Raw genomic sequence first — 17,858 nt, 5'->3', positions numbered from 1 at the left:
TGGACTGCGCGTAGTACCTCGTCAACACCACCCGGGCGTGGACTAAACTCCGGAAAAGGGGTAACCTGTACATCTTTGGAGTGTGGGAGGAAACCGGAGATCCTGGAGAAAACCCACGCAGGTCACGGGGAGCACATTCCAGAACAAGGGGCCACGGTTTAAGAATAAGGGGTAGAGAGAGCTGGATAGAGCTCTTAAGGATAGCGGAGTCAGGGGGTATGGGGAGAAGGCAGGAACGGGGTACTGATTGAGAATGATCAGCCATGATCACATTGAATGATCACATTGACTCCCCCAACATTGGGAACATGTTTCCTGCCTCTAACGTGTCCAACCCCTTAATAATCTTATACGTTTCTATAAGAACCCCTCTCATCCTTCTAAATTCCAGTGTATACAAGCCTAGTCGCTCCAGTCTTTCAACATATGACAGTCCCACCATTCTGGGAATTAACCTAAGAAAGGGAAGGAGGGTTTCTACCAAGTTTCATAGAAACCTAGAAAATAGTTGCAGGAGGAGGCCATTTGGCCCTTCGAGCCAGTACCGCCATTCATTGTGATCATGGCTGATCATCCACAATCAGTAACCCGTGCCTGCCTTCTCCCCATGTCCCTTGATTCCACTAGCCCCTAGAGCTCTATCTAACAGGTTGCTGCCAAGTGTGGTGTATCTTGTTTATATTAATTTGTGGGAGTGGAACCTGCAATGTTCTTGACTTTGCATTCTCGTTGAATTCCTTGGCGTGCAGGGGAATGAGCGGTGGCCTGATTGTAGTGCAGGAGGGTGGGGGGTTGATCTTGTAGTGATGCAGGAGGGTGGGGTAATCTTATCGTGCTTAAGAATGAATGACTACTTTATTGTCACATGTGATTCTTTGCTTGCGTAGCCAAGGTTTGCAAATGGCCGCCCATAAAGGGCTAATAAAAGATGAGGGGGTGACCTTGTAGCAGTGCAGGAGGATGAGGGAGTGAGCCTAGAGAGGTGTTTAAGGACATGAGAGGAATAGATCGGATAAATGTGCAGTTTGTTACCCGGGTATTTATTCACAAAATGCTGGAGTAACTCAGCGGGTCAGGCAGCATCTCAGGAGAGAAGGAATGGGTGATGTTTCGGATCGAGATCCTTCTTCAGACTGGGTGAGGGGATGTAGATTTCATAGGAATACAAGGGGCAACTTTTTTTTAATATAAAGGGTGGTGGGTGTATGGAACAGTAGCCAGGGGAGGTAGTTGAGGCAGGTACTATCACTGCGTTTAAAAGAAATTTGGACATGTACATGGATAGGATAGGTTTAGAAGGATATGGCCAAATGCAGGCAGGTAAGACTGGTGTAGATGGGGCATGTTGGTCGGCATGGACAAGTTGGGCTGAAGGGCCTGTTTCCGTGCTATATGACTCTGACTGCTTAATGGGCCAGTGAAGTGGGAGCTTGGCTCTGCTCCTGTCCTGTTTAACACCTGTAGTGGAAAGCTGTGGATGCCCAATGTGAATTTACACCAGTCCCTACAATGTCCAATCAAATGTAGTGGGGGATCAATGTTTGTCCACTTGCTTCCTGCTAATGCAGTTTTCGGGCGGCACAGTGGTGCAGCGGTAGAGTTGATGCCTTGTGGTGCCAGAAACCCGGCTTCAATCCTGACTACGGGTGCTGTTTGTACGGAGTTTGCACGTTCTCCCTGTGATCTCCAGGTGTTGGTCGGCATGGGCTGAAGGGCCTGTTTCCGCGCTGTATTTCTAGATTAAGTTAAACTATTGCACTGATAATGTCAGGTAATCCACTCCAGTGATCCAGGGAAGTCAATAAAATTAAAACTTGGAAGTAGTGGACAGTGGGGTGCCTGACGTGAACAATCCTGGAGTGTCTGGTGAAACTTGCGTCTCCAAGACCACAAGCAACATCTGAGGAAGGGGTGTACTGCTTAGCTTTACCTTGTCTCTTAGCTCTTGTTTCCAATGATTGGATCTATGTTCTCTCACTGAGATTCCTCCCGTTGTTTTAACACCCCAGGTCTCTGGCAAAATGGACGAGAATCAGTTTGTGGCTGTGACCAGCACCAACGCAGCGAAGATTTTCAACCTGTACCCGAGGAAGGGTCGTATCGCTGTGGGCTCCGATGCAGACCTTGTCATCTGGGACCCCGACATTGTCAAGACAATCTCCGCCAAGAACCACAACCTGGTGGGTGGCCTGGCTTCTCGCCCTTGTTTCTGCAACACTGTGCACGCAGCGCGTCAAATAATCCGAGTCCAAGTCACCTGGAGCTAGCCCCCATTTCTCCTAGTTTCCTCTAGTCCCACCTCTAGTTTCCCTCTCCACTGACTCTCGGTCTGAAGAAGGGTCCCGACCTGAAACGTCACCTATTCCTTTTCTCCAGAGATGCTGCCTGACCCGCTGAGTTACTCATTCACAAAATGCTGGAGTAACTCAGCAGGTCAGGCAGCATCTCGGGAGAGAAGGAACGTTTCGGGTCGCCTTTTCTCCAGAGATGCTGCCTGACCTGCTGAGTTACTCCAGCATTTTGTGAATAAATACCTTCGATTAGTACCAGCATCTGCGGTTATTTTCTTATACCGCTGAGTTACTCCATCTGTTTGTGTCTATCTTTGATTTTAAACCAGCATCTACAGGTCCTTGTGTAGGAAGGAACAGCTGATGCTGATTTGAACCGAAGATAGACATAAAATGCTGGAGTAACTCAACGGGACAGGCAGCATCTCTGGAGAGAAGGAATGGGTGACATTTCGGGTCGAGTCCCTTCACACTAGAGTCCTGTCCCGCTGAGTTATTCCAGCTTTTTGTGTCTATCTTTGGTTTAAACCAGCATCTGCAGTTCCTTCCTACACATACTTTGCTCTTGGCCTCTGCTAGAGAAAGCTTGTGTCCTGTATGTGTTGTTCACCACCCTTTCTACACAGGCTGCTGCCTTAAAGAATCTCCCTCTCCCCTGACTCTCCGCCTGAAGAACAGGTGACGTTTTGGGTCGAAACCCTGAAACATAAGTCTGAAGAAGGGTCTCGATCTGAATCGTCGCCCATTCCTTCTCTCCAGGAGATGCTGCCTGTCCCGCTGAGTTACTCCTCCATTTTGTGTCTGTCTTCGCCTTAAAGATTCTTTGGACTTGTACACCACACTGAGGTAGTGGAGAGATCTGTTGAGCCAACTTCCAGAAGAAAACTCGCCCATGGGAACTGAATTCCACCGGGAATTTGTGATGGGAAGAGGGAAACGCAACAGTTTCCCAGCACTGATGTAGAGTGTAGCCAAGGTGTTAGAAACATAGAAAATAGGTGCAGGAGTAGGCCATTCGGCCCTTTGAGCCAGCAGTGACATTCAATGTGATCATGGCCGATCATCCAAAATCAGTATCTGCTTGGGCAGCATCATCATCATATCATATCATATACATACAGCCGGAAACAGGCCTTTTCGGCCCTCCAAGTCCGTGCCGCCCAGCGATCCCCGTACATTAACACTATCCTACACCCACTAGGGACAATTTTTACATTTACCCAGCCAATTAACCTACATACCTGTACGTCTTTGGAGTGTGGGAGGAAACCGAAGATCTCGGAGTAAACCCACGCAGGTCACGGGGAGAACGTACAAACTCCTTACAGTGCAGCACCCGTAGTCAGGATCGAACCTGAGTCTCCGGCGCTGCATTCGCTGTAAAGCAGCAACTCTACCGCTGCGCTACCGTGCCGCATGCAACCCAATGGAAGGTATTTATTTCACAAAATGCTGGAGTAACTCAGCAGGTCAGGCAGCATCTCAGGAGAGAAGGAATGGGTGACTTTTCGGGTCTAGACCCGAAAAGTTCCTGCTTTTTCCCCAAATCCCTTGATTCCGTTAGCCCCAAGAGCTAAATCTTACTCTCTCGTGAAAACATCCAGTGAATTGGCCTCCACTGCCTTCTGTGGCAGAGAATTCCACAGATTCGCGACTCTCCGGGTGGGCATGGTTTTTCCCCGCGTCTCGTCTCTTGTTTGAACCGTGTTCCCGTTTCTCCGACCAGGCCGTGGAGTACAACATCTTCGAGGGGCTGGAGTGCCGTGGCGGACCCTTGCTTGTCATCAGCCAAGGGAAGATCGTCCTGGAGGATGGGATCATCCATGCTTCCGACGGCTCCGGCCGCTTCATCCCCAAGAAGCCATTCCCAGACTTTGTCTACAAGAGGATTAAAGCGCGGAGCAAGGTAACGGGTTTTCCGTTCCTTTTTACTTGGCGGTGTGTAGGTTGGCTGGATGCTCCGCTGAACGCCCACGCTCGGTCCGCCTTGGCCGATGCGATCTCCTGGTTGACACATGTTTTAACTCCCCCTCCCATTCCCACACCGACCTTTCTGTCCTGGGCCTCCACCGCTGTCAGAGCGAGGCCAGGCGCCAATTGGAGGAACAGCGCCTCGTGTTTCGCTTGGGGAGCTTACAACCTTTCGCTTGGGCAGCTTGCAGTCCAATGGAAGGTATTTATTTCACAAAATGCTGGAGTAACTCAGCAGGTCAGGCAGCATCTCAGGAGAGAAGGAATGGGTGACGTTTCGGGTCGAGACCCCTCATCAGACTGAAGAAGGGTCTCGACCCGAAACGTCACCCATTCCTTCTCTCCCGAGATGCTGCCTGACCTGCTGAGTTACTCCAGCATTTTGTGAAATAAAAACCTTTGATTTGTACCAGCATCTGCAGTTATTTTCTTGCAACCCAATGGTATGAATACTGATTTCTCCCACTTCATTTTGCCTCGGCATTCCCTCTCCCTCTCTCTCTATCCCTCCCCCGCCCAAGTCGCACTAGCTTCCCATTTTCTCCCTACAGGCAGCTAACAACGGCCTGTTTCGTTTATCATCGTTACTTTTTTGCACATCTTTCATTCATTGTTCTTAATCTCTCCACATCACCGTTCACATCTCTCATTTCCCATATCCCCAACCAGTCTGAAGAAGGGTGTCAACCCAAAAAGTCACCCATCCCTTCTCTCCAGAGATGCTGCCTGTCCCGCTGAGTTACTCCAGCTTTTTGTGTCTATTTTCGGTATGAGTATTGATGTCTCTAATTTCAAGTAACCCTTGCATTCCCTCCCCCACCACAGTCGTCCTGCTAGTTTCACTGTTCACATCCGTACGTCCCTTTGCTATCACCTCTTCCACAGCCAACAATGGACCATTGTGGGCTCCACTGTTCTATGGCTCTGATTTTTCTGACCCTTTTCATACCTCTAGTTTTCCTCTATCCCCTGACTCTCGGTCTGAAGAAGGGTCTCGACCCGATACGTCGCCTATTATTTTCTCCAGAGATGCTGCCTGACCCGCTGAGTTACTCCGGCATTTCGTGCTTCTTCGGTGTAAAATAGTTCCTTCCTTCACATTTTGGTTGTAGGTTTAGTTTAGTTGACTTTATTGTCACAGGCTCTGAGGTTCAGTGAAAGGAATTTTTTGTTGTTGCGTGCTATCCAGTCAGCGAGATGACTGTGTGTGATTACAGTCAGAAGAATGGCTGTGCGTGATTAAAGTCAGTGGAATGACTGTGATTACAGTCAGTGGAATGACTGATTACAGTCAGTGGAATGACTGTGATTACAGTCAGTGGAATGACTGCGTGATTACAGTCAGTGGAATGATTGTGTGTGATTACAGTCTGGAATGACTGTGATTACAGTCAGTGGAATGACTGATTACAGTCAGTGGAATGACTGATTACAGTCAGTGGAATGACTGATTACAGTCAGTGGAATGACTGATTACAGTCAGTGGAATGACTGATTACAGTCAGTGGAATGACTGATTACAGTCAGTGGAATGACTGTGATTACAGTCAGTGGAATGACTGTGATTACAGTCAGTGGAATGACTGCGTGATTACAGTCAGTGGAATGACTGATTACAGTCAATGGAATGACTGCGTGATTACAGTCAGTGGAATGACTGATTACAGTCAGTGGAATGATTGTGTGTGATTACAGTCAGTGGAATGACTGTGTGATTACAGTCAGTGGAATGACTGATTACAGTCAGTGGAATGACTGCGTGATTACAGTCAGCGGAATGACTAATTACAGTCAGTGGAATGACTGCGTGATTACAGTCAGTGGAATGACTGCGTGATTACAGTCAGTGGAATGACTGATTACAGTCAGTGGAATGACTGATTACAGTCAGTGGAATGACTGATTACAGTCAGTGGAATGACTGATTACAGTCAGTGGGATGACTGATTACAGTCAGTGGAATGACTGATTACAGTCAGTGGAATGACTGATTACAGTCAGTGGAATGACTGATTACAGTCAGTGGAATGACTGCGTGATTACAGTCAGTGGAATGACTGCGTGATTACAGTCAGTGGAATGACTGTGATTACAGTCAGTGGAATGACTGTGATTACAGTCAGTGGAATGACTGTGATTACAGTCAGTGGAATGACTGTGCGTGATTACAGTCAGTGGAATGATTGTGTGTGATTACAGTCAGTGGAATGACTGATTACAGTCAGCGGAATGACTGTGCGTGATTACAGTCAAGCCGTAATCTGTGAAGGGCCTGTTCCAATGCTTTGTCTAATAAAGTGTAATAAGGCCACTACCTTACTTGGGATGTGGCTACGTGGGCGCTGTGGCCACGCGGGCACTGTGGCACGGCGGGCACACACACGCCGCGAGTGCACCTTAACGCTGCAGCATTCTTTCCCCAGCTGATGGAGCTGCACGGTGTACCCCGAGGCCTCTACGACGGTCCCGTCTGCGAGGTTTCCGTGACCCCCAAATCGGTCACGCCCGCCGCCTCTGCCAGGACCTCACCAGCCAAGCAACAAATGCCCCCCATGCGGAATCTCCACCAGTCAGGATTCAGTTTGTCTGGTAAATGTGTGTCTCCTGTTATATTACCTATCGGCCTCTTTATATAAAGAAAATGTTTATATTTGAACGAACAACTGTCTGGTGTTGGTGTAAATCAAGCTAGTACGTGTAACGGGGAAGGCCAATGGTCTAAAGTCATAGAGTTAGAGAGAGAGTGTGTCAGTGTGTTACACAATGTGATCTTCAAGTTCCCATTTAAGCTAAATCTATTTTAATAACCCCCCCCCAAAGATCTAAACTCTCTTGACACCAGGAGCAGTTCTGGCTCGGGGAGGGTGGGGGGGTTGTTAGTCAGCCCCAGGCAGAGAGTACCTGCAAACTCCGCAAAGACAGCAGGCAGATGATGGGAGCGCGTCGCAGGAGCGGTGAGGCGGGAGCTACACCACCCGGCTGCCCCCCCCCCCCCCAGCTGCTGCCCCCCCCCCCCCGGCTGCTGCCCCCCCCCCCCCCCCCGGCTGCTGCCCCCCCCCCCCCGGCTGCTGCCCCCCCCCCCCCCCCGGCTGCTGCCCCCCCCCCCCCCCGGCTGCTGCCCCCCCCCCCCCGGCTGCTGCCCCCCCCCCCCCCCTGCATTGACCGAGGTCAGAGTAAGGAAGCCTTGCTCTGGACGTACAGGGAGCTGGTGCGATCGCCTCTCGCCCGAGAGGACCGTTCCCTGGGCCGGGACGGCTCTCCTGTGAGGAGATTCTGTCTTTCTGTATAGAACAGTGAGAGGGGATGCCACGCAGTGTGTAAGGTTGTGGAAGGGTGGGTGGACGTACGTGAGCAGATTTCTCCGGCCGCTCCGGTTTCCTCCCACATTCCAAAGACGTTCAGGTTTGTAGAGTAATTGGATTTGGTAAAAAATTGTAAATTGTGCCTTGGACAATGGTAGTGTACGGGGTGATGGCCGGTCGGCACGGGGGGGGGGTGATTGCTGAAGGGCCTGTTTCAATGCTCTATCTCTAAAGTGAAGGGCACCACCTTGCTTGGGGTGTGTGACTGCACAGACACACAGGTCACTGCTAATGGAGTTTAGTTTAATTTTGATATATAACGCGAAAATAGGCCTTTCTGCCCATTGACTCCGCGCCGACCAGCGATCCCTGCACATTAACGACATCCTACACGCCACCCAAGTTAGTTCTGAGGGAAGGGCGAGGACTGGGGAATCCATGGAATTCCCAGTCACGGAGGCGGCGTGGATGTTCAGTCACGACACGTACTCGAGGATGAAACGCATAGAGTTTTGGAATCCATGGGAAGGTGGGACAGGAGGATCGAACGGTCGGCCATGTTGTATTAAATGATGGGTCAACCTTGGGCCATGTTGATCTGTGTACTGTGTTCTGGGCACTGAGGGAGGCTAGTGGTGGCTTAGTCTACTGGCTTCGGCATGTAGTGAACCTTTACACCTATGTGATGTCACCAGATGATAAATGTGGTGTACGTGAAGCCCATGTGGGCTTGACAGTGTGAGCCTCCTGGTACAGTAGTTGTAGGTGCTTGTGTTCCCACCTCACTGTGAAGACCACACAGACAGCTCCCGAGGTCAGGATTCAGCCCAGGCCTCTGACGCTGTAAGGCAGCAGCACTACCAGCTGTGCCACAGTGCTGCCCCAACGTTTCTTAATGGGTTTTTTAAACTTTTGAGATACAGCATGGAAACGGGCCCTTCGGCCCACCAGGTCCGTGCCGGCCCGTACACTAGTTCTATGCCACCCCGCTTTCACAGCCCACACGCTGGGACACACACAATTTACAGAGGCCAATTAACCTACAAACCTGTACGCCTTTAGAATGTGGGAGGAAACCGGTGCACCCGGGGAAAACCCACACGGTCACGGGGAGAACGTACAAAATGCGTACAGACGGCTCCCGTAGTCGGGATCGAACCCGGGTCTCTGGCGCCGTAAGGCGGCAACTCTACAGCTGCGCAATGAATAAATACTTTATTGTCGCATGTGACGAGTCACAGTGAAACTCTCTGTTTTGCACACCCAAGGTATGCAAAGAGACGCCACATGAAGGGCGCCGACAAAGTTACAAAGTATCCCGCGACTGGTCCCCCCCCCTTTGTTCTCCCCCTCACGACGGTACCTCTGTTCTGCATTACTGTGTGTTTAAGATGGTGGTGGGGAGGTGGGGTTTAATGAAGGGGAGGTGTATCGCCTTGTATGGACTAAATTCTCCTCCTCCTCCCCATCAGGTGCCCAGGTGGACGACAATCTCCCTCGCCGTACCGGCCAGCGCATCGTCGTGCCCCCTGGTGGCTACACCAATATTACAATGCTCGGGTGATCTCCGTCCGGGTGGCCACTGGTCCAGCTGAAGCTGCGGTCATTCCTTTCATCCCGTGTGGTGTTTTTCTGTTTTTAATTTCGGAAGAGCCTGTGACAGTTACTGTGGACAAAGATTCCCGGGCTCACATGCACCCCTCCAGTGTTGCCCCGCCCGCCATCACCCAACACGAGGGAGTATCAAACTCCCACGTCCTGATGTGACAATGTGTCAGGAAGGAACTGCAGATGCTGGTTTACACCGAAGATAGACGCAAAATGCTGGAGTAACTCAGCGGGGGACGGGCGGCATCTCTGGAGAGAAGGAATGGGTGACGTTTCGGGCCTGAAGAAGGGTCTCGTCCAGAAACGTCACCCGTTCCTTCTCTCCAGAGATGCCGTCCGTCCTCGCTGAGTTACTCCAGCATTTTGTGTCTTCCCTGATGTGCCTGGTAACTGGTTTATTTCAGTAATAAAGCACCTTGATTGAAGGAGGTAGGAGTGAATTCCTGGCAATAGAAGCATTATTGTGGCAGACAAAATAATCAATAACTTTGATCGGGGAAGTCGAGAAAAATATAGCTCTGAGCCTAGTCTGTTCCTGGAAGACACAGTCTGGGACATGTAGCATTTGCATTCTGTTTAAAAATTGTTTTAACCATTTTAACTGGTTTGTTGAAGCTTTAAAAAAAATTAAATGATACATATTTTATCGCTTTTTATTTGTAAATTTAACTGACTGGAAAATTCATCTCCAAAAACTTTGGTGCTTACAGGGAAGTGGGAAATGCTGGCATTGTTTAAAAAAATCAGTGACATTGGGTCCACTGTTGTTTGTCATTTACATTAATGATCTGGATGATGGTGTGGCAAATTGGATTAGTAAATATGCAGATGATACTAAGATAGGTGGAGTAGTTGATAGTGAGGTAGATTTTCAAAGTCTACAGAGAGACTTGGGCCTTTTGGAAGGGTGGGCTGAAAGATGGCAGATGGAGTTTAATGCTGATAAGTGTGAGGTGCTGCATTTTGGTAGGACAAATCAAAATAGGACGTACAGGGTAAATGGTAGGGAATTGAGGAATGCAGTGGAACAGAGGGATCTGGAAATAACTGCATTGTTCCCTGAAGGTGGAATCTCATGTGGATAGGGTGGTGAAGAAGGCGTTTGGTATGCTTGCCTTTATAAATCAGAGCATCGAGTATAGAAGTTGGGATGTAATGTTGAAATTGTACAGGGCATTGGTGAGGCCGAATCTGGAGTATGGTGTGCAGTTCTGGTCGCCAAATTATAGGAAGGATGTCGACAAAATGGAGAGGGTACAGAGGAGATTTACTAGAATGTTGCCTGGGTTTCAGCACTTAGGGTACAGAGAGAGGTTGAACAGGTTGGGTCTTTATTCTTTGGAGCGTAGAAGGTTGAGGGGGGACTTGATAGAGGTTTTTAAAATTTTGAGAGGGACGGACAGAGTTGACGTGGGTAGGCTTTTCCCTTTGAGAGTGGGGAAGATTCCAACAAGGGGACATAGCTTCAGAATTGAGGGACAAAGGTTTAGGGGTAACATGAGGGGGAACTTCTTTACTCAGAGGGTTGTGGTTGTATGGAATGGGCTTCCGGTGGAAGTGGTGGAGGCTGGCTCGATTTTATTATTTAAGAGTAAATTGGATAGGTATATGGATAGGAGGGGATTGGATGGTTATGGTCTGAGTGCAGGTAGATGAGACTAGGTCAGGGAGAATGGTCGGCGTGGACTGGTAGGGCCGGACAGGCCTGTTTCCATGCTGTAGTTGTTATATGTTATATGTTATATGTTATTGCATATCCAGAAATGGAAAGGCAAGTTGTTGTTGGTTTGTCTGTTCTACTTTGACTAAACGTTCACGGTGGAGGAGGCTGGAAATAACACCCAGTTTGCCCTGTTTCGTTAGTCGGCATCATGCGACATATCGAGAGCAGTTTGCTTCCCAAACTGATGTCGTGAAGTATAACTACTGTTTGCGCGTGTGTATGGAAGACAGAAGTTTGGTGACTTATGAAGCTGTGATCCGTGCAAGGCCGCAGTCAGGAATGATTCTAATATTAATCTTTCGATCGACTCTTCCAGGTAACTAACTCGTGCCTCTCCATTTAACTTCAATGGATTGTTGTCCATCAGAAGTGGGTGGAAAGTTGTCCTCTGTTTCAGGTGTTGAATGTCAGATGGAGTGATGATGCAGGTTCAACTCCTGCTTCTCAAAGTTGGTCCTAAATGGAGCAAACATTCGCAAGCCAGGGTTTAACGTGCATGTGTGCTTGGTACGAACAACAAAGGAAGAACTTGCACTCCAAGCTGTGCCCCCCTCATGTGCTGCCTTCCTTTGGTCCCCAGTCCACAGGGAATTCACTGTTGCCTTCCTCTCTGGGTGCTTTACTGTCCATTTTGCCGTCTTGTCAATCGATAGATCCTTCAGACCAGGGACAAACGGCATGTTCATCGACGGCCGGTTTCAGTTTATCACCGAATCAGTCGAGGGGAGTTTTGTAAGTGAATTGACCGCAGTGACTTGATGCTCTGAAACTCATTGTAATTATGAAATGTAGTCTTGATGCATTTTTATTTCCCAAACCCTGAATTGTACCTTCCTAAAGAGGTGTAAACCAGTTTGAGTTGTTGCCTTGGTGTTCGAAGGGTTAACGATAACTGCCCTTGTCTGTTTTTGTCCCCTTGTTCACTGTTGTGTTGAATGAAGTTGTGATTTGTTCCTTAAATGAAGGTTGACGAAAAATAAAGTTTTACTGACCTGAACACACGACAACATGTGTTGATGTTTGACTTGCTATTTAAAACTGGACTTTGGCTCCTTGTGTGACCAGGGTTTGTGGATTAAGCGTCGGTTGCAGGCCAAACATGCCCGGCAGACACATGGAACTGCAGTTGCTGAATCTCGAGAATCCCAAAGATGTGTACAGTTTGGTTTATTGTCACGTGTACCGAGGTACAGTGAAAAGCTTTTGGTGCGCACTATCCAGTCAGGGGAAAGACAATACATGATTACAATCGAGCTATTCACAATGTACAGATACATGATAAGGGAATAACGTTTAGAGCAAGGCAAAGCCAGCAAAGTCCAACCAAGGATAGCCTGTGGGTCACCAATGAGGTAGATAGTAGTTTAGGACCGTTCTCTGATTGTGGTAGGATGATTTGGTTGCCTGATAACAGCTGGGAAGAAACTGTCTTTGTCGGTTAATTGGCTTATGTAAATATGTCCATGGTGTACAGGGTGGAACTAGTGTATAGATCAGCCATGATTGAATGCTGGAGTAGACTTGATGGGCCGAATGGCCTAATTCTGCTCCTATAACTTATAAATTCATGTAAGAGTGATCATGGTTGGTGCGGATGTGGTGGGTCGTTGGGCCTGTTTCCACACTATCTCTAAACTAAACCAAACCTGAGGAAAAACTAAGTGCTGGAGGAGCTCAGTGAGTCTGGCAGCGTCTCTGGAGAAACTGTCCCTCGATCGGGCACACCTTCCGATTCGGGGACGGTTTCTTCCCAGCTGTTATCAGGCAACTGAATCAAGTCACCACAACCAGAGAGTAGTCCTGAACTACCATCTACCTCATTGGTGACCCTCGAACTATTGTCAATCGGATGTTGTTGGCTGTCTGTTGCACTAAACTGCGGCTCGATTGTAATCATGAACTGTCCGCTGCCTGGAAAGCACGCAACAAAAGCTTTTCACTGTACCTCGGTACACGTGACAATAAACTAAATTGAATGGACAGACAGTATTTTGGGTTGGGACCCTCCTTCAGACTGATTGTGGTACGGGTGAGAAAGCTGGATTAGAAGTGGGGGGCGGGACAAATTCTGATGCGATGACTTGCCAAGCACATTGCCACCATGGCCTTGCCACTGTTCTGCTCCCTCTGTGGAGTGGTGAGATCGAACTCAAAGTGCTTCACCAACTTAAGTGGAAATAAGTCACCCCTGTAACTGTTGCCAGCAACTATTTTATCCCTGGGCCACTGCCAAGCCATTTCTGCTTCTGCTCATACGGTGTGAGCTTAGTTTAGTGATGCTGCATGGGAGCCAGCGATCCCCGCACACTAACGCTATCCGACATATATTAGATTCAAGAGATTCAATTTAATTGTCACATTAGGAACAATTTACAATTTTACTGAAGCCAATTAACCTACAAACCTGGTATTTGTTCACAAAATGCTGGAGTAACTCAGCGGGTCAGGCAGCATCTCAGGAGAGAAGGAATGGGTGATGTTTTGGGTCGAGACCCTTCTTCAGACTGATGTCAGGGGGGGGCGGGACAAAGGAAGGATATAGGTGGAGACAGGAAGATAGAGGGAGAACTGGGAAGGAGGAGGGGAAGAGAGGGACAAAGGAACTATCTAAAGTTGGAGAAGTCAATGTTCATACCATTGGGCTGCAAGCTGCCCAGGCGAAATATGAGGTGCTGTTCCTCCAATTTCCGGTGGGCCTCACTATGGCACTGGAGGAGGCCCCTGACAGAAAGGTCAGACTGGGAATGGGAGGGGGAGTTGAAGTGCTCAGCCACCGGGAGATCAATTTTGCCAACGCGGACCGAGTGCAGGTGTTGAGCGAAGCGATCGCCGAGCCTGCGTTTGGTTTCGCCGATGTAAAGAAGTTGTTATCTGGAGCAGCGGATACAATAGATGAGGTTGGAAGAGGTGTAGGTGAACCTCTGTCTCACCTGGAAAGACTGTTTGGGTCCTTGGATGGAGTTGAGGGGGGAGGTAAAGGGACAGGTGTTGCATCTCGTGCGGTTGCAGGGGAAAGTGCCCGGGGATGGGGTGGTTTGGGTAGGAAGGGACGAGTGGACCAGGGAGTTACGAAGGGAACGGCCTCTGCGGAAGGCAGAAAGGGGAGGGGATGGGAAGATATGGCCTGTGGTGGGGTCCCGTTGTAGGTGACGTAAATGTTGGCGGATGATTTGTTGGATCCGCTGGATGGTGGGGTGGAAGGTGAGAACGAGGGGGATTCTGTCCTTGTTACGAGTGGGGGGAGGGGGAGCAAGAGCGGAGCTGCGGGATGTAGAAGAGGCCCTAGGGAGTCTTTGGAGTGTGGGAGGAAACTGGAGCACCCGCTCACAGGGAGAACGTACAAATTCCGTACAGACAGCACCCATTGCATCGAATCCGGGTCTCTGCCGTTGTAAAGCAGCAACTCTACCGCTGCGCCACCGTTACTTTATGTCTGCCGTCCTCTTACAGTCTAGCTCTCAGAGTTGCCCAGCCCATCGCACAGATCAGACTCCCCACCATCGAATCCATCTCCACCACAAGTGCCTCTGGGAACGCAGCCAACATAATCAAAGTGTGTAGGAAGGAACGACACATGCTGGTTTATACGGAAGAAAGACATGAAATGCTGGTGCAACTCAGCGGGTCAGGCAGCATCCCTGGAGAAAAGGGATGGGTGAATTCAGGTCGGTATTCTCCTCTGTCTGACCATGCGTTCTGTCCTGAAAAATCTACTACTTTTCTCCAACGATGCTGCCTGACCCGCTGAGTTACTCCAGAACCTTGTATCTATCTTCAACTTAATCAAAGATCTTTCCCACCAGGGTCATTCTCCTCCAGCCCCTGTTGAAAGCGTGCGCCTCCATACTTGGGAACAGCTTTCTTCCCCTTTGTTATCAGCCTTCTGAGCGATCATCCGCTAATTACGTTTTTTTAAAGAGATACAGCGTGGAACCAGGCCCTTCGGCCCACCGAGTCCACGCCGACCAGCGACCCCCACACATTAACACTATCCTACACACGCTAGGGACAATTTACATTTATACCAAGCCAATTAACCGACAAACCTGCGCGTCTTTGGAGTGTGGGAGGAAACAGAAGATCTCGGAGAAAAGCCACGCGGGTCACGGGGAGAACGTACAAACTCCGTACAGACAGCAGCCGTAGCTGGGATCGAACCTGGGTCTCCACCGCTGCAAGCGCTGTAAGGCAGCAGCTCTACCGCTGCGCCCTGTGCCGCTCACATAAGCTAGCCTGCTGTCCTGTTTATTCCCCACCTAAGTCGTTGCAGACAGGGAACTTTCTGCTACAATGCTGAGAAAATATATTCTGCACCCTGGTATTTTGCTCCATCTTTTGTACTAGTGTTTGTCGTGATTGTATTTATGTGTAGTATTATTTGATTTGATAGCATGCAAACAAAAGCTTTTCACTGTATCTTGGTGCATGTGACAAGAATAAACCTCAACCTACCTCCTGGGAAACCCTACTGAATCATTAACGTACTAATTCCTTTTCCAGTGGTTCCCATCCTGTTCTTGCTGGGATTCTCGGACCATGTGAAACAGGATGTTTTATTTTCCCTGGAGTTGCCTAATTGTCCCCTTGTTCCTTCTGTAATTCCAGTTAGTGATAATTATAGAGTCACAAAGTACGGAAACAGTTCCTTCGGCCTAACTTGCCCACGTCGACCAACATATCCCATCTACATGTAGGATTGCCAACTGTCCCGTATTAGCCGGGACCTCCCGTATTTTGGGCTAAATTGTTTTTGTCCGGTATGGGACCGCTCTTGTCCCGTATTAGGCCTGTCAGCCGGGACAGTGTAGGCTAACGGAGTGTGTTCGCCTAACGGAGGTTGCGTAGCAACCCGCCTCCCGGCACGGGCGGCTGCCATTGGTGGAGTGCGAGCACGTGGCCGCTGGCTGGGTGAGGTCACGTGGGGCACGGGGCGGTGACGTCACCTTGTCACGTATTTGGGAGTGAAATAGACAATAGACAATAGGTGCAGGAGGAGGCCATTCAGCCCTTAGAGCCAGCACCGCCATTCAATGTGATCATGGCTGATCATTCTCAATCAGTACCCCGTTCCTGCTTTCTCCCCATACCCCCTGACTCCGCTATCCTTAAGAGCTCTATCTAGCTCTCTCTAGAATGTATTCAGAGAATTGGCCTCCACTGCCCTCTGAGGCAGAGAATTCCACAGATTCACAACTCTCTGACTAAAAAAGTTTTTCCTCATCTCAGTTCTAAATGGCCTACCCCTTATTCTTAACCTTAGGCCCCTGGTTCTGGACTCCCCCAACATTGTGAATATGTTTCCTGCCTCTAACGTGTCCAACCCCTTAATAATCTTATACGTTTCGATAAGATCCCCTCTCATCCTTCTAAATTCCAGTGTATACAAACCTAGTCGCTCCAGTCTTTCAACATATGACAGTCCCGCCATTCCGGGAATTAACCTAGTGAACCTACGCTGCAGTTGGTATCCCTATCTACACGAGTCCCTTCAGCCTGCGTTTGGCCCATATCCCTCAGTCTGAAGGTTAAGAACATTTAATGAAACCAGTATATATTTTCTAATGAATTCAAAACCACTCCATGATCACCAACTTTAAGCTAACTGGTGGGAGGCAGGTCTTGGGTTGAAGGTCAGGTCTTGGGTTGAAGGTCAGGTCTTGGGTTGAAGGTCAGGTCTTGGGTTGAAGGTCAGGTGAGGCGATACCTGGAAAATCAAGGGGAAAGGACAGGGCAATGTGAATAATGAATGTGTAGGAAGGAACTGCAGGTGCTGGTTTATACCAACGATAGACACAAAATGCTGGAGTAACTCAGCGGGTCAGGCGGCATCTCTGGAGAGAAGGAATGGGTGACGTTTTGGAACTGAAGAAGGTACTCTGACCCGAAACGTCACCTATTCTTTCTCTCCAGGGATGCTGCCTGACCCGCTGAGTTACTCCAGCATCTTAAGTCAAGTCAAGTTTATTTGTCACACACACATAAATGTGCAGTGAAATGAAAGATTGCCCACAGTCCAACAATAAGAGCAATAAAAATAAGCAATAACACACACAATCAAACAAAAAGAAACATCCATCACAGTGAGTCTCCTCCAGTCACCTCCTCACTGTGATGGAAGGCCAGAATGTCTTTTCTCTTCCTCTGCCGTGTTCTCCTGCGGTCAGGCTGTTGAAGTTGCCACGTTCCAGGCCGTGCCGGACGGCGAAAGGTCCGCAGCAGGCCGACCCAAGCCCCGGGATTCAGGGTGGGCGAAGACGCTGCCGCTGCCGGAGCTCCCGATGTCGGCCCCCACCCAGGGCGGGGGCTGCGAGCTTCCGACGTCCACGCGGCCGGAGCCTCCGCAGGCGAGTCCCAGGTGGAGGCCGCCAGCTCCAGGTGCATGGCCGGTGGTAGGCCGCAGCGGGAACGGAGACACGACCCAGAAACAAAAGGTCGCGTCTCCGTTCGGAAGAGACAATTTTACATTTACAGTACCCCCCCCCCCCCCCCCATAGTACACAACCCCAAAAAACAACATCACATTTACAGTACAATCAAGACAAAAAACAACATACAAACACAAAAACAGATGGACTGCAAGTAGGCCGCAGCTGCTATGCCAGCGCATCTATGCCAGCGCATCTATGCCAGCGCATCTATGCCAGCGCATCTATGCCAGCGCATCTATGCCAGCGCATCTATGCCAGCGCATCTATGCCAGCGCATCTATGCCAGCGCATCTCGAGTCCATCTATTGCCACGATATCAGGCAATATCAGAGTTTAGGATTGAACTCGGGTGGGTGGAGCTGTAAGGCAGCAGCACCACCCGCTGCACCACCTTCCTCGTCCAACGCCGGTGGTGGGTTGCCAGAAACTCTCTGCAATTCCATGTCCCACCTCACCTCGTTGTCTTGACACATGGCAGACACCAGAGAGCAGCATTGTCCATTAGTTGAGTTTGCTCTGGGTTGACTCGGTCCCC

The 17,858-nt window shown here is 49.5% G+C and overlaps 1 protein-coding gene across 4 annotated transcripts in view; it reads left to right on the top strand.

Annotated features, from left to right (window-relative positions):
• The window catches only part of LOC144610411 (dihydropyrimidinase-related protein 2), a 37,764-nt gene extending 25,847 nt beyond the window's left edge, over positions 1–11,917 (top strand). For 2 of the 4 annotated variants that reach the window (XM_078429064.1, XM_078429067.1), the window contains exons 11-14: positions 2,010–2,180; positions 4,018–4,197; positions 6,686–6,851; positions 9,037–11,917. In XM_078429064.1, coding sequence (XP_078285190.1) covers positions 2,010–2,180; positions 4,018–4,197; positions 6,686–6,851; positions 9,037–9,128 — 609 coding nt within the window. In that variant the 3' untranslated portion in view covers positions 9,129–11,917. Of the gene's footprint in view, positions 1–2,009; positions 2,181–4,017; positions 4,198–6,685; positions 6,858–9,036 lie in introns of all 4 variants that reach the window. The other 2 variants (XM_078429063.1, XM_078429066.1) reach the window with 2 other exon arrangements.
• The last annotated feature ends 5,941 nt before the right edge of the window (positions 11,918–17,858 follow it).

The sequence above is a fragment of the Rhinoraja longicauda genome, chromosome 36 (assembly GCF_053455715.1).
Source record: "Rhinoraja longicauda isolate Sanriku21f chromosome 36, sRhiLon1.1, whole genome shotgun sequence".
Lineage (NCBI taxonomy): Eukaryota > Metazoa > Chordata > Chondrichthyes > Rajiformes > Arhynchobatidae > Rhinoraja > Rhinoraja longicauda.
This window is presented reverse-complemented; position numbering and strand designations above follow the sequence as displayed.